General features: G+C 37.8%; 1 protein-coding gene across 1 annotated transcript in view; it reads left to right on the top strand.

The window, feature by feature from the left end:
• HSPA12A (heat shock protein family A (Hsp70) member 12A) overlaps window positions 1-14,662 on the top strand; it is a 95,395-nt gene that overhangs the window by 76,541 nt on the left and 4,192 nt on the right. The window contains exons 7-10 of the mRNA XM_044665617.1: window positions 8,719-8,890; window positions 12,101-12,187; window positions 12,794-12,898; window positions 14,302-14,560. Of these exons, the coding sequence (XP_044521552.1) occupies window positions 8,719-8,890; window positions 12,101-12,187; window positions 12,794-12,898; window positions 14,302-14,560 (623 nt within the window). The remainder of the gene's footprint in view (window positions 1-8,718; window positions 8,891-12,100; window positions 12,188-12,793; window positions 12,899-14,301; window positions 14,561-14,662) is intronic.

Raw genomic sequence — 14,662 nt, 5'->3', positions numbered from 1 at the left:
GCTGCCCCAGATTTCTGGAGGAAGTCAAACATGTGGGAGCACATTTTTGGCTCAGACGCCTTCTGCTTATAGAGTCACTGGGTCATATCTGTGGAATTCTTAGGTTCAGCAGAGAAAGGGCTAAGAATTTTCAGAGTAGCAGTGATTAGTAATAATAATAATAGTAAAACTGTTAGCCTAAACTGAATCAAATAGACAATTACATCAGATCTTGGGATATTGCTCATTAGAGCATATGGCCATTGTAAGACCTTTATGGAGCAGGTGAAAATGGATGAATGTTTATCCTGAAATAGTACACTTTTCCTCACATTGTGTTTTTCAATGGAATGTTAATGGCATCTCCCTATTTTAGGGCCAATTGATGGTCTTGTACTTCCTCATTTTCTTTGTATTCATAGACAGTGGAGCAAATACAACTTGTGTTACTTATCTCAAGTGAGATGCTGGAAAGAAGTATTTGGGGAAACTCAAAATACTATATAAATGCGTGGTATAGTTGTTAGAACTCAGAACTTGGAGTCAGAGATTCTGAGTATGAATCCCAGCTCCACCATCCCAGCTCTGTGGCCATGGGTATGATACTTCATCTTATGAAATTCAATTTCCTCCAGTCCAAATCATAGTGAGTGAAGCACTTTTTAGTCTGAAAGTGCTCTAGAAATGTGAGTTGTTATATTGAAGGCCTTATAACCTCCCCACCCTCACGCCCCCACAAAACTATTAATAAAATGGCGGAAAAGGAAGAACCTAATTTTGAGATTTGATGAGTAAAGAATGAGGTAACTACGTGGTGTAGCGGATGGAATACCAGGGCCAGAATCAGGAAGACTCATCTTCATGAATTCAAATCTATCCTCCAGAACTTACTAGCCCTGTGACTCTGGGCAAGTAAATCACTTAATCCTGTCTGCCTCAGTTTCCTCTAAGATCCTTTCCAGTCCTAAATCTATGATCCTATAATCCTTCCACCCCAGACAACAAAATGTCATTTCTTATGTATACTCCATTCAATTTGCAAAACATTTCCCAAGGAGGCCCCTTGAGCCACACAGATGTTTCAGCTGGCCAGAAAATGCAGGGAAAGGATGTATTTGGTGTATTTTTTTCTTGCCTGTTTGTGGTTCTTAAAAAGTTTGACTTTTTTTTCCCCACACACCAGGTCTGGCTGAGATAGGGCATGGCTGTTGTGAATGTGTTCCTGAAATTTGCCAGTTTCTACTTTCTGAATGGAAGAAAGCAGAAGGAACATGCTAGTCATGGACTTTTTAGGGGATCCATCAGGGGTCTGTAGAGGATGAGATAGACAGATAGTGTCCTCAGAGCAAGGAGCATACTTGAGAGACAGTGAAGGATAGAGAGGCCTGTCATGGTCTGGTCCATGGAGTCACAATGAGTAGAACTCAAGTGAACAACTGGTGTGAATTTTCATGGCTAGATTTAACTCAGCTCATTTTTGTTTGATTGTTTTATATAGGCTTCAGTGAGGAAAGAAGGAGGGAGATCTTCCAGCTTATGTCACAATTGTCCATTCCGTACAATTCCTATACAAGTATTTCATAAATCAAGATTTTGAATATCTGTTTAAATTTCAGTTAATATGGAAATCAAGGCACAATTTGTGGCTATTAGTTGACCTCATAATTTTTTCCCATTTCACAAATGTTCCTTTTGTTTTCCACATATGGATCTCACAGTCTCTTAGCAAATTATGTGTGATTTATTTTTATCCCACTGCATATTATTCTGCATTTCACACTTAAGTTGGGGTCTACCTGTTAGCATTATCATCCTTCTTTAGCACCTCTAATTTAACAAACAAATGAAAACTGGAAAACTTACTAGCGAGGGATCACTCTCCAAATATATTTTGCCTCGATTCATTTTTACTTCTTTTCTCCTAGAAACATCGGGTATCATCTGCTTTGATAGGTATATCATTCTAAAATTTCAGAGTCGCAAGGGTAATCCATATTCTTTTATACTGAGCTTGGCATCCTTTAATAATCTATTTTCAAAGAAGATTTAAAATGTCCTTTGGAGAAAAGGGAACACTATAGGGGTCTTTTAATAGATCATAGAGGGAATAACAAGGACCGTATTTTATGCATCAGAGATAGTGCTGTGCTGGCTGCTCACTCTGAGCAGCCGCTGGTAATAAACAAAACATGACATACTGATGAGAAGAGAAAACTCCTTGGCTTTCCGAAGCACAGACATGTAGATCATACATCCATCATCAGTCAGTCTAGAGCTGGATGGGGTGGGGATGCCACAAGAGATATTTATTAAGCAACTACCTCATTCCAGGCACAGTGCAAAGGTCTATCCAAGCATCACCACATCATTGGATCATCACAACAACCCTATGAATTAGATGCTATTTACAGTTGGGGAAACTGAGGTAGTCTGAGGTTAAAACAACTTGCTTACTGCTTATGATTACATAATGTTTGAGGATGAATTTGGACTATCCACTGTGCCATCTGGCTACCTCAGAATACAACTAGTCCATCTTCTCTCCCGTCCCGCACCCCCCCAAAATTCTTTTTGAAACCTAACGCCTCAGGAAATTAAGTGACTTTCCCAGAATTACTGAAGTTCTAAGTGGCAGAACCAGAATTTAAACCCAGGACCTCTGATTTCACTGGCAGGTCACTTTCTGGTACTAAGTAATTAATGCTGAGAGTGTGATTCACACTAATTGTGGAAGGAGCAGTTCAAGAGAGCTGTTGTTTTTTTTCTACCATCTTTCTAAAAGGGAATCCTGGTGAAGGATGTTCAGCTCTGGTTAGCTAGCATTAATGTAATTATCTGTTTTTGTTAAGTAATTTAAAAGTCTTTTGTTACCCACCTGCTACTATAACCTTTTTTTTTTACTTTTTTTAATGTAACTTTTATTCTGTTTTTCTTTTAAATTAATAAGCATTTTTCCTCCCTCCAATTTACTAATTCCCTTGATTTTCTTGACCTTTTGTTCTTCCAGATTAATTTTGTTATTATTTTTTCTAGCTCTATAAAGTAATTAAATACTTAAAAATAAAAATAAAATAAAAAATAAATAAAAAAACAAAGGAAGAAAGGGAAGAAAGAAAAAGCCTTGTAAAATATATGTATAGTCAAGCAAAACAAATTCCTGCATTGGTCTTACCAGTAAATGTTCATCTTGTTCTGTATCTTGAATCTATTGCTTTTTGTTAGGAGCTAGTCCTGCTCTAATCTTTCAGAAATGCTAGTTTGGTTGTATTAGTCAACTAGACAATAAATATTTATTAAGTACCTACCATGTATCAGGGACTGTGCCAAGCACTTAATCAATGGGATTCCATCAATAAAGAGAGTCTTGACTTTGGAGTTATGCTAGATTATAGATTTTGAGCTTGTCCAAAATTTTCATTTCATAAATGAGAAAACTGTGTCCTAGAGAGAAATGAATTTGCCCGAGGGCACAGAAGTAATGACTAGCAGAGCTGGGAATCAAATGCTGGCCTTCCTTGAACACTAAATCTAGACAATTTCCACCCACCACACTGTGCTGGTCTTCTGCTGATCATGGTAATGGAGAGGCAGAAGGAAGACTATAGAGGAAAAGAAGGCTTAATTAGTGATGCTCTTGACTTTCAGTCAAATTGTAGGACCTGATCTGTGTTAATAATGTCTCAGAGAGGATTCATGTTAGGTTTTACTCTTCTCTCCAGCCTTGGTTACAAAAATAGATTTTCCAGGTTCATCCCTTCCATCTCAATATTCCACTATTGCTGAGGATAATTTATTATGTATCAGCTATGTGCTAAGCACTGCCTCGTCTATGCTCCTAATCTATAGATCATAGTGGCACTGTTTTTTGTTCATTTTAACTGTTTCAGTGCCTTGTGGATTTCAGGATTACAGCTAATTTATATGAAGAATGTAGGAGATTGTGTAGGAGAAAAGCATCTTCCTGGAGGTAAGATTCAAACCTCTTGGGCTGAAGTAAAATGTTTGAACAAGTAGGTGATGCAGTGGATAGCACACCTGAGTTCAAATCTGCCCACAGACACTTATTAGCTGAGTGACCCTGAACAATCTATTTGCCTCAGGTTCTTCACTTGTAAAATGAGCTGGAGAAGGAAATGACAAACTATTGTAGTAGTTTCTCTAAGAAAACCCTAAGTGGGATGACAGAGTTTGAATCAACTGGACAACAAAAATTTGAGCCTTAGAGAGAGACAACCCCAATGTTATTATACCTATGTACCTAAGGCAGACTGATGTATTCCAGTAAACAAAAGTCTAGATTTTTTTTTTCTTCCTTAACTCTGTGATTTTGGATTTTATGCTCTTTAAATCAAGGGCAGTGCTAGCTACCATATGAATATTTCAGTAATTATGGACACTTTACTTTCCTGTCATAACATAAAAAATATTTGTCCTAAGATAGATGAGGCATCCAGATAGAAGCACTTGTCTAAATTCTAGCACTCCTCAATACCTGAAGACATTCTGAAGAACTATCATTTAAAGGATGGAAAAGTAAGGATGTAAGAGGGGAGTTTTCATGAATAAGCTCTCTGTAATTTAAGAAAAAACAGCACCAGAAGGGCTTGGATACAAAGGGCCTAGTTTCCATCTCTATTGAAGAAAACCATACGAGAGAGAGGCAGGAATTATAACACAGTAACTAGGTTGCAGTTTAAAAAAATAAGGGCAGAAGGTGAAAGCATTAGTTTTTCTGCTTGGTCTGAGTCTCATGGGGTTTCTGGACCTTTGGTGGGTTCTAAGCTTTGTTGAGGCAGTTTGGTGGCTCTGTCGATGGAGCATCACATTCAAGAAGACCTGAATTAAAATATGGCCCAGACACTTAACCAGCCCTGTGACTCTGAGCAAGTCAATAACTTTGTCTGCTTTAATCTACTGGAGAAGAAATGGCAAAACCATTCCAGTGTCTTTGTCAGGAAACCCCCCTGGACAGTATTGATGTGCCAAGGTCCACAGAGTCACAAAGAGCATGACAAGGACTGAACAACAGCAGCTTTGTAGCTTCAGAAATCATATTTTATCATTTCACTTAGGGAGGATTAGGGATAGGGGACCAATTCCTATTAATGTACAGACTCCAAATCAGAATGCCTAGTTTATAATGCAAGACATAACTGATGGGGGCAGCTGGGTAGCTCAGTGGATTGAGAGCCAGGCCTAGAGACGGGAGGTCCTAGGTTCAAATCTGGCCTCAGACACTTCCCAGCTGTGTGACCCTGGGCAAGTCACTTGACCCCCATTGCCTACCCTTACCACTCTTCTGCCTTGGAGCCAATACACAGTATTGACTCCAAGACGGAAGGTAAGGGTTTAAAAAAAAAAAAGACATAACTGACAAGACAACTAGTTTTGATTATTTGCACATAGCAGACTCTCTGTGTTATTATGCCCAATTAGGTAAGCAAATTATAGATTAAAAATGTGTATTAAATTTATAATTAGTGCAGATGAAATTAGAATTCTGACTCTTTGTGCCTTTGTTTTCTAGATTATATCACCCTTCTATAATGATGATAATGTCTCACAAATATGAGGATCACAGTTTATCTTGCATTTATTACATGCATATTAATCTCCTTGGTGATACTTGGAAGATGCCATATCTTATCATGTCTCTAAGCAGTATAGTAGATAGAGTATTGGGTTTGGAGTCAGGGAGAAATGAGTTAAAATTCAGCTTCAGACACTTATTAGATGTCTGATCCTGCATAAGTCACTTAACTCCCTTTTGCCTCATTTCCTCATTGGTAAAATGGCAGCACACTAGAGAAGGAAATGGCAAATCACTTCAGTATCTTTCCCAAGAAAATTCCATGGACACAACTCCATGGGGTTCCATGGAGTTGGACATGACTGGACAATGGCAGCCTCTTTATAAACCATCTCTTTGAGTGTCTTCCTTGTGTAGGTGGCAAGTCACACACCTTTGAGAATGTTTCTGAAACCGAGTCTATATAAGATGTTGATAGTTTTGGGGGGCGTCATCTGTGATTTCAGCCCATCATTGATTAAAGTATATAGGTTGACAAGGAAATCGAACGTTCTGATTCATAAAACTATACAAATAGACTCTGGGACTTGCCACTGAGAAAATTTTTAAGAGATACCCATTTAACTTGCTTTTATGTTACAAATGAAGGCAGAGGGATGCACTAGATACATTTCTACATATAAAAACACACACAAGGGGGCAGCTGGGTAGCTCAATGGATTGAGAGTCGGGCCTAAAGACAGGAGGCCCTAGGTTCAAAGCAGGCCTCAGACACATCCCAGCTGTGTGGTCCTGGGCGGGTCACTTGACCCCCATTGCCCACCCTTGCCACTCTTCCACCAATACACAGAAGTTAAGGATTCAAAAAATAAATAAATAAATAAATTCTTAAAAACACACACACACACACACACATACCTTACAGATGTAATTCTAGGCATCCCGTCTTGTGTGGCAGGAATATTTTTATATGAAGTGCCTTTCTCTTTAGTTTTCATTTTATTCAGGATTCTTAAAAATTTGAATGTATGTGAAGGAAACCATAGAATTAAATTTTTCCTTTTGAGTTTCAAATAATTTGAAGGAATCTTCCTTTCATTTTGTAGTTTATGGAAAGGAATCATTAAACTTCACTTGTCTAATTAAGAACTCGCTCATTCTAGGATCCTTTTTTCAGAAGTTGGAATGGCATGAATAGGAGCAGTTTAGGGAGCGGTCAGCAATGAAAATAAACAAATGACTGGCCAAATCCATTTTTCTACTAATCAACAAGTTTCTAACCAAGTTAATTTTAGTAAAGAGCATCAAATAGAAAGCTTGTTTAGGTCTATGTTTGTTCAATGTTTGGATACTCATAGGGGAGGGAGAGAAGGTGAGAGATAGACAGAAACAGAGAGTCAAACAGACAAAGAAATAGAAAGAGGCAGAGAGAGCAGGAGGGAGAGAAACAGCAGAGAAAGAGATACAGAGACCCAAAAGGGGCAGAGCAAAAAAGGAAAGGGATAGGAAGAAAGACACCTAGAAGGGAGAAAGGGAGAAGAGGTACAGAGAAAAAGACACGGGAGAAAGGAGAGAGATAGGGGGGAGGGAGAGGGAAGGGGAAAGGAAAGGAGACGAGAGGAGAGAGAGAGAGAGAGAGAGAGAGAGAGAGAGAGAGAGAGAGAGAGAATGAGAATGAATCATGAGTGGTCCTTGAAGCCCCTGCATTAGCCTTAAGACCCAAGAGAGGACTCTTAATAGTTCTTCCAAAGTGGAAGTAAGATACATTTCAGGGAGGTGGTATATAGTCCAAGTGCTTGAAGGGAACAGGATGTGAAAAGGAAACAATTGCTTGACTCTGTGATCAAGATGGGGGGGGGAAATCTTTGATTGAAAATACCTCTGCTCAAACAGGGTAATTATGAACTATTCTGGCTTAAGTCCTGGTTTGTTGTGAGGATCAAATGAGATGGTATTTATAAAGGATTTAGTCCAATTGCTGGCATATAGTAGGCACTTAATAAATAAATACTTATTCCATCCATCCTTTCTCCATAAGGGTCTTCAAATACTTTTACTATATCATCAGATGAGCTTTTCCTCCAAGGAGCTCACGTTCATATCTCATTACTAGAATGGAAGGGTCAAATACTGTCTTCGTTTAAAGCTCTGGGGATGATAGGTCAAAGTTCTTGCAACAAAAATTTCTGAATTTAAAATATTTCCCAACATTCAGTTGATAATCCAACCCTTAGACCCCCCTTTTTCCAGGTAGTATTCAATACAAAAAAAATTCCAGAGAAACAAGAGTGCAGATTTTGCCCTTAGAATTTGTTGACTTCCTAAGGTTGCAAATGAACAATTTACCTTTAGTTTGCAGCTCTGCTGCTTTAGTGTCTGGTTTACCTTGAGCAGATTTATTTACCTCTCTGGACCTCAGTTTCTTCATATTCTATAGGCAGCTAGGTGGCATAGTGACTAGAGCACCAGCACCTAGAGAGTTTAATAGATCTTGACTCAAACACTGATTAACTATGTGACCCAAGGCAAATCACTCAACCTCTGTCTCAGTTTCCTCAACTGTAAAATGGGAATGACAATAAATAATACTAGCAAATACTTCCTAGGGTTGTTGTGAGGATAAAATAAGATAATATTTGTAAGGTACTTCATAGACTTTAAAACTATATATAAATACTAGCCATTATTATCTGGAAGATGAGAAAATTGGACTACATCACCTCTAAATCTCTTACTGATATAAAGTTCTGATCCTGTCCATTTTCAAAAATCAAATTAAGGTACAAAATTGATATATCTGTGGACTCCGTCAATATCCATAAATTTCATTTTTGCCCAACCTGAACTCTCTAGGTTAATAGATTAAAAGGACATAAGGGCAACCTGCACAAAATCTGCTGCTCTTCTTGTGTAAACTACAAGGAAGGCAGGGTCAAAAAAGAAGAAATAGGAGTGAGTGTAGTATGCGTCTGTTTAATGTGATTTAAGGACAACCTGACACTTTTTGGAACGGGATCCTGACTTCAGCTCCACCTGATTGCTCAATCAACACTGGAGTCTTTTGGAGGAATTCTGCAGAAACCAGCTTGGGGAAAGAACACGGAATATCAGCATCCCCTCCCAACTTCCTCCCCAATGTCAGTGTAAGTCTTAAAGACAGGCAACGGAATGGGTTGCCACAGCAGTCCTTCATTGACTCTTTTTTCCAGGCAGGGATGGCCACCTCTGAAAACCCAGAACAGCTGATCATCGCTCTGGAGCCTGAAGCAGCCTCCATCTACTGCAGGAAACTGCGCCTCCACCAGATGATAGACTTGAGCAGCAAAGCAGCTGTCAATGGTTACACCTCCAGTGACACTGTAGGAGCTGGGTTTGCACAGGGTACCTCTCTCTCTGTCTCCTCCTCTCCCTCTCTCTCTCCCTCCCCTATGGCACTCTCTTTCTCTCTGACTTTCTCTGCCCTTATTTTTTTTAATTGTTAATCCATCAAGGGCTCCTTGAAATATATTTCACTAGATTCCATTAGAGATATTCCATTAGAAGAAGGAACAATATCCTAAGAGGTCAACCTAGATCTGCTTTGATCTCCTTCCCCCTCTCCCCCTTCCTTGGACCCTTGGAGGAACCAAATAAGCCAAGAAAAGGTTTGTTTTCAGCATCTTCCAAAATGATTCATATTAGAACAGATAAATGGGAAGGAATATTCCCTGGATACTACTTCAGGCTGCCGTGAGAGTTCTTAGCTCTGTATTACACTTGGCTGTTAATCCTGTCTGTTAACTGATTCCTAATCTAACATAACTTGCCTGTTTTTAATTCATCTATTAGGGCTGTTTACTTACATCTGACTCACTCGCTGGAACTTTTCCATGTATTATTAGCTTATTATGTGCATTATTTGAAAATCTAGTTAAACTAGAAGGAAAAACCCAATCTTTAGTATTTTCCCAATGCTTTTTTCAATAGATAGAAAAGTATATAGCAATGGGACATATAGAACTGTATTTGAAATGAACCATTCCTTTTTAATAGTTATTATTCATATCAATCACAAGCTTGTTTTGTGTGCCTAAGGTTTCTTTTCCCTTCATCAAGACTTCTTGGGGACTGCAGAGCTTAATGAGGCTTCCTTCCTCTTTGGTCTCTTTCCCAAGAGTGGGATATGAGAACTATTTGGAAGAGTTTCAGGGGAATGAATGTCTTTGTCTATACCATCTTACATTTTCAAATGAGAGCGTAGAGTGTGGGAGGAAGCCCACTGAACTCATCTCAGAAGTTCCTTTCATGCACTGGAGAGAATTTAGCCTGTGCTAAAAGCTCTAACTATATCCAAGGCTATATTCACAGTAGGAGAAGAAACAAGAGAAGTTAGAGTTCATTGCGAATAGTTTTCACTTGCAACTCCTGAACCGTATTTTCTTAGCTGACCATGCTCCATTGAACCCCTCTGAGAATTCTGGATTTTGTTTCAAACAAAATATTTTTCTGGTGGAGAACTAAGTGGCAACCTCTCTTAGCACCCAGATTCCTTTGGCTAAACTAGCCCAGAATTTTCTCTTCGAATGTATTCCTTATTCCTTTTCAAAGAGGTTGCTGAACCTATCCTACCTCTATTGGGAAAAAGTATCTCTTCATTTTCTATCAAAGACTTTAAAATTATGAAAAAATTTCACAACACATAAAAGAGCATTTAACTCTTAAATATCAATAATGTGGTTTTTTTTCATCATAAACATCAGATTTTGGCTGGATGATTCTATACTTTTAACAACACACATATGAGCATCATTAGGTTTACATGAATTTGAAACATAATTTAGCAAGAATTAATTGAGAAAAGCATTTGATTAGATAAGAAATCTTGGCTTAGAATTTAGTTATGGAAGGGCAGGATACCCTCTAAAGCAAAAAGCATGAGAACCTTCTTTCTTTAAACAGGAGAAATGAATATATATTTTAGGCAAAATTCTCTGCATTGTCAAAATAACACATGAACGACTTAGCTATTCATGATGCCACATTTATTTAAATTTTTTAAAAAGAAACAACTCTGCTGGTATATTAATCATTTTAGCAAGTCCTTCATCAGCATAAATTCATTCTATATTAAGGAAATTTTGATGCAGTACTTCTGAAACTAAATCCAAGAAGTAGCAGAAAATGTGTGCTTTGAAAGCTCTATTTTCTGTTTATTTTTCACTATCATCTTGTATTTACTGTGCTCTATTCCTTTGCCTAGTAGTATATTAAATTTTAGAATAACCACATTTGCTCAAAGCATCCTTTCAGGTGCTAATCTTCAGAGAGGAGGCCTTCACAGCCCAGTGAGTGACATCCAAGAAAGAGTTTGAGAAGCTTTTTTTATAACACCAATTTTCACATTGTAATATTTTCCCCAGAAGTCATATTATCTCATTTCATGCCAGTACTTTATTATAAACATGTTAGCAGAGCTTCAGATGACCCAAAACCCAAGAATCTTCTTGTGTAAGTCTCTGTTTATATTGATCCAGTTAAATTCTTTAAATCTGTTTCTTCATTTGTAAAATGAGAAAATTGGGTGTTGGGACCTCCCTAGGTCCCTTTCAGCTCTAAATCTAGGATCCTGTGAATACAAATTAGCCATAGGTATTGCAGTAGATATTATCTTTCTGATTATACTAGTTTTATTTAAATTTAAATACAACACTAATCTTGAATCCAAGAGGAAGGGCAATGCAATGAAGTACAATGAAAAGAGCACTGGATAGGTGGGTAATTAGGAGACCAGGGTCCTATTCTGGGCCCTGCCACTCACCAGCTGTCTGGCCAGTGACAAACCACCAACTCTGGTTCCATCTAGAAGGTGAGAGCATATTTATCTTTGCATCCTTTATAAGTTTTTCTGGAATGCACCAGAGATAATGATAGATAGGGAAGTGCTTCTATTAAAAGATCAACTACTGTTATAAGTCATCCCCCAACAGCTGAACTAATATTAAACTTTGAGCCTTTCCTCTGAATTTTTAATGGAAAAAGCAAAACTTCTTGGTCCGGTCAGGTAGTAAATGCGCCACCCAGTGGTTAAAGGGAGTGCGCATTGGCTTCATCATTTTCAGGAATATGGCCAGGAGGCAATGTGGCACTTGAGCCTTATTTCATTACACAGCTAGACTTGGAAAACCCATCCCAAATTACTTCCACCAGATATAACCTCTTAAAGTGAAATTACCTAATTGAAGGCACAGCAGGGCTGCTTCCCAGTGTTATCCTGGATCTACTCAGTACAACAGTGCCAGGAAAATAGCCATTTTCCAGTGTCTCAAAAAAACACAAACAAACATGCAGAAGGGAATTTTTGTAAACCTTTTAATAAGGGTGAAGGCTTTAATTATAAGCTTGATGAATGGCGTAAGACTGAAGGGAATAATAGCTTTAGCCAAAAGGAACTGGTTTTGTAATTCTCTTGTATTTATTTAGGCATTTTGATCAAGCGATACTTAAAATGTTACATCCCTTTCTTGTACTACTAGCCTATACTTAGAATAGATAACTCTGTAGGCTTTTTCATGCCTTCTCACACTTAGTCATTTTCTTTCTATTGGCAACTAGCTAAGGAACACATACGTCGTAATCGGCAGAGTCGGACCTTTTTGGTGGAAAATGTCATAGGAGAGATCTGGTCTGAATTGGAGGAAGGTAGAGTCCTTGAATGTCCTTTACTTTTGCTGGTTTGCTGCTCCTAGCAAAAATATATTCACATAAGTTTGTTTTGCATTTAAAAAAATAAAAATAAATTAAGATTATAGATTTCCCTTTTTATGGGGATCGGGGGAGGAGGATATGACTTTGCATGCTATAAAAACAAAATAATTCAAGCTATTAAGGGGAAATTATAATGGACCTGAATTTCTCCAGATAGGATCCAGAGCACCATAGTCCCAGGACAGGGTTTTCATGTTATCAAGCACTAAACATTTCAACCGCATTAACATAGCAGCAAATTTCCTGACTATGTCTGGAAGCTGCCTACAACTTTGCTTAATAATAATGCTGCACTCTTGTCATTCTTTCTCATTTTTTCTCTCTATGTTCAACCCCTACCATTTGGTAGATACTATTAAAAAACATTCTAATCATGAGTAATCCAAGTTTGAGCTACTAAATATGCAACCTCTTTCTGTTAATCATGACTGTTTATGGATTTCTGCTAGAGTGCCAAGCTCATCCCCCTTCAGGATGTGCTTCCAAGTATGTACCAACTGGGATACCCATTTGAAAGATGGTTGTTTCTCTCTGCAACAGGTGACAGATATGTGGTTGTGGACAGTGGAGGAGGCACAGTGGACCTCACTGTCCATCAGATCAGACTACCTGAAGGACACCTTAAAGAGCTGTATAAGTCAACAGGTAAGCTACTACTCAACAGTGAATTATCTTCTAGAATCTGTTTGTACCTTGAACTCCTCTAGGACTGGAATATTTTCTAGCATTTCAAATAAGGTTATTTTCAGATATGTCATTAATAGGAGATTCAAATTTATGAGAATGCCAGCTTGTGGGATGGAACTCACTGCCAACAGATTACTAATGTCCATTTTAGAAGAAGTAACTGTCACGAGCTCCATGAACTAGAGCTAGATACTTCTCTGGGTCTCAGTCTCATCATCTAAAAAATGAAGAGGTTAGATTAGAGCATCTCTTAGGTCTCATTTAGCAATAATTGCTATGAAGTCCATGAATCTAAAGATGTCATCGCTAGAATAAAATACCTAATAGAGCTTCTTGGTAACTTGGAATTTGAGGTTCTTTGGAGCCATGTTAAACCCTTTCAACTATTGCAGCACTCTCATGTAGTGCTTTCACCTATACTTCTCAGCACCTATGCCAACCAAGGATCAAATTCTAGAGAGGGAGTAGTATAAAGTTAGAGAATTATAAAATGGGAAGGAATCTATCAATTAAGTGATTTGCCCAAAGAAAAGTTAGTTGTGTTCTCATTATGTTTAAACATTACTAATTAATCTGGGGTGTATTCTAAGATCTGCTTCTTTAAATGGAGAATAGTTCCTAGTAATTTGTAAATCCAAATATTATTCTGGCATTAACTGAAGTTTTCTAATTTTTCCAGATTTAAAAAAATTCCCAAGGAGAAAGTATCATTGAAATTTCATGATCTTTCCTAACTGCTTACCTTTGGCAACTTAAAATGTCATTGACTTGATATTTACTAAAGTCAATGCATCTAGGATCTGTAATTTAAGTAGATCGCTATAATTAATGAAAGTTATTTTGAGGGAAAAAAATTCCCCTGCAATAGGAGTTCTTAACTTTCTTGTGTAGGTCCATTTGGACTCCATTGGACAGGCTGGTGAAGTCTGTGGAGCCATTTTCAGGAAGTGCAGAAAATAAAATATATAGCATTACAGGGGAAACCAATTATATTGAAATATAGTTATAAAAATACTTTCTAAAAGTTCAGACTCTAGAACACTTCTACATTGAATAATAATATATAAAATTGTTCCCAATTTTTAAAAATCAGTCTTAGAATTTTAGAGTTGAAAGAGAACTTAGAGACCATCTTAGTTGTTGAGATGGTATTATAACTTTCTTATTAAAGGAGCTTCTGGCTTTATTTTGTTTTAAAAATGAACCAAAGACGACTTACTTACCCATCTGAAGTCCTACTGATTACCATTTTCTGTATCAACATCTTGAAAGACATCTCTGATTAAGAAGGGCTGATCCAACAGCCCACAGAACTTATTGTTTACTAATTAATCACTGCCTGGGGCTTTTTTTATATTTAGGTGGACCATATGGTTCCTTGGGAGTGGATTACGAATTTGAAAAACTTCTGTGTAAAATATTTGGAGAAGATTTTATCGAACAATTTAAAATTAAACGTCCAGCAGCCTGGGTAGACTTAATGATTGCTTTTGAGTCCCGCAAACGGGCCGCTGCCCCTGACAGAACCAATCCCCTAAATATCAACCTGCCCTTCTCCTTCATTGACTACTACAAGAAGTTTCGAGGTCATAGTGTGGAACATGCCTTGAGAAAAAGCAAGTAAGTAAAAATCATTTCTAGACAGATGAGTAAGTTAGGCAGTCAGTGCTTTAGTGAATGATTATTCAGAATTAGACAGGTGAGGAATATTCTATGGCAGAC

This window comes from Gracilinanus agilis, chromosome 2 (assembly GCF_016433145.1).
Source record: "Gracilinanus agilis isolate LMUSP501 chromosome 2, AgileGrace, whole genome shotgun sequence".
Taxonomy (NCBI): domain Eukaryota; kingdom Metazoa; phylum Chordata; class Mammalia; order Didelphimorphia; family Didelphidae; genus Gracilinanus; species Gracilinanus agilis.
The sequence above is the reverse complement of the archived record's forward strand: the minus strand, read 5'-3'. Positions and strand labels throughout refer to the sequence as shown.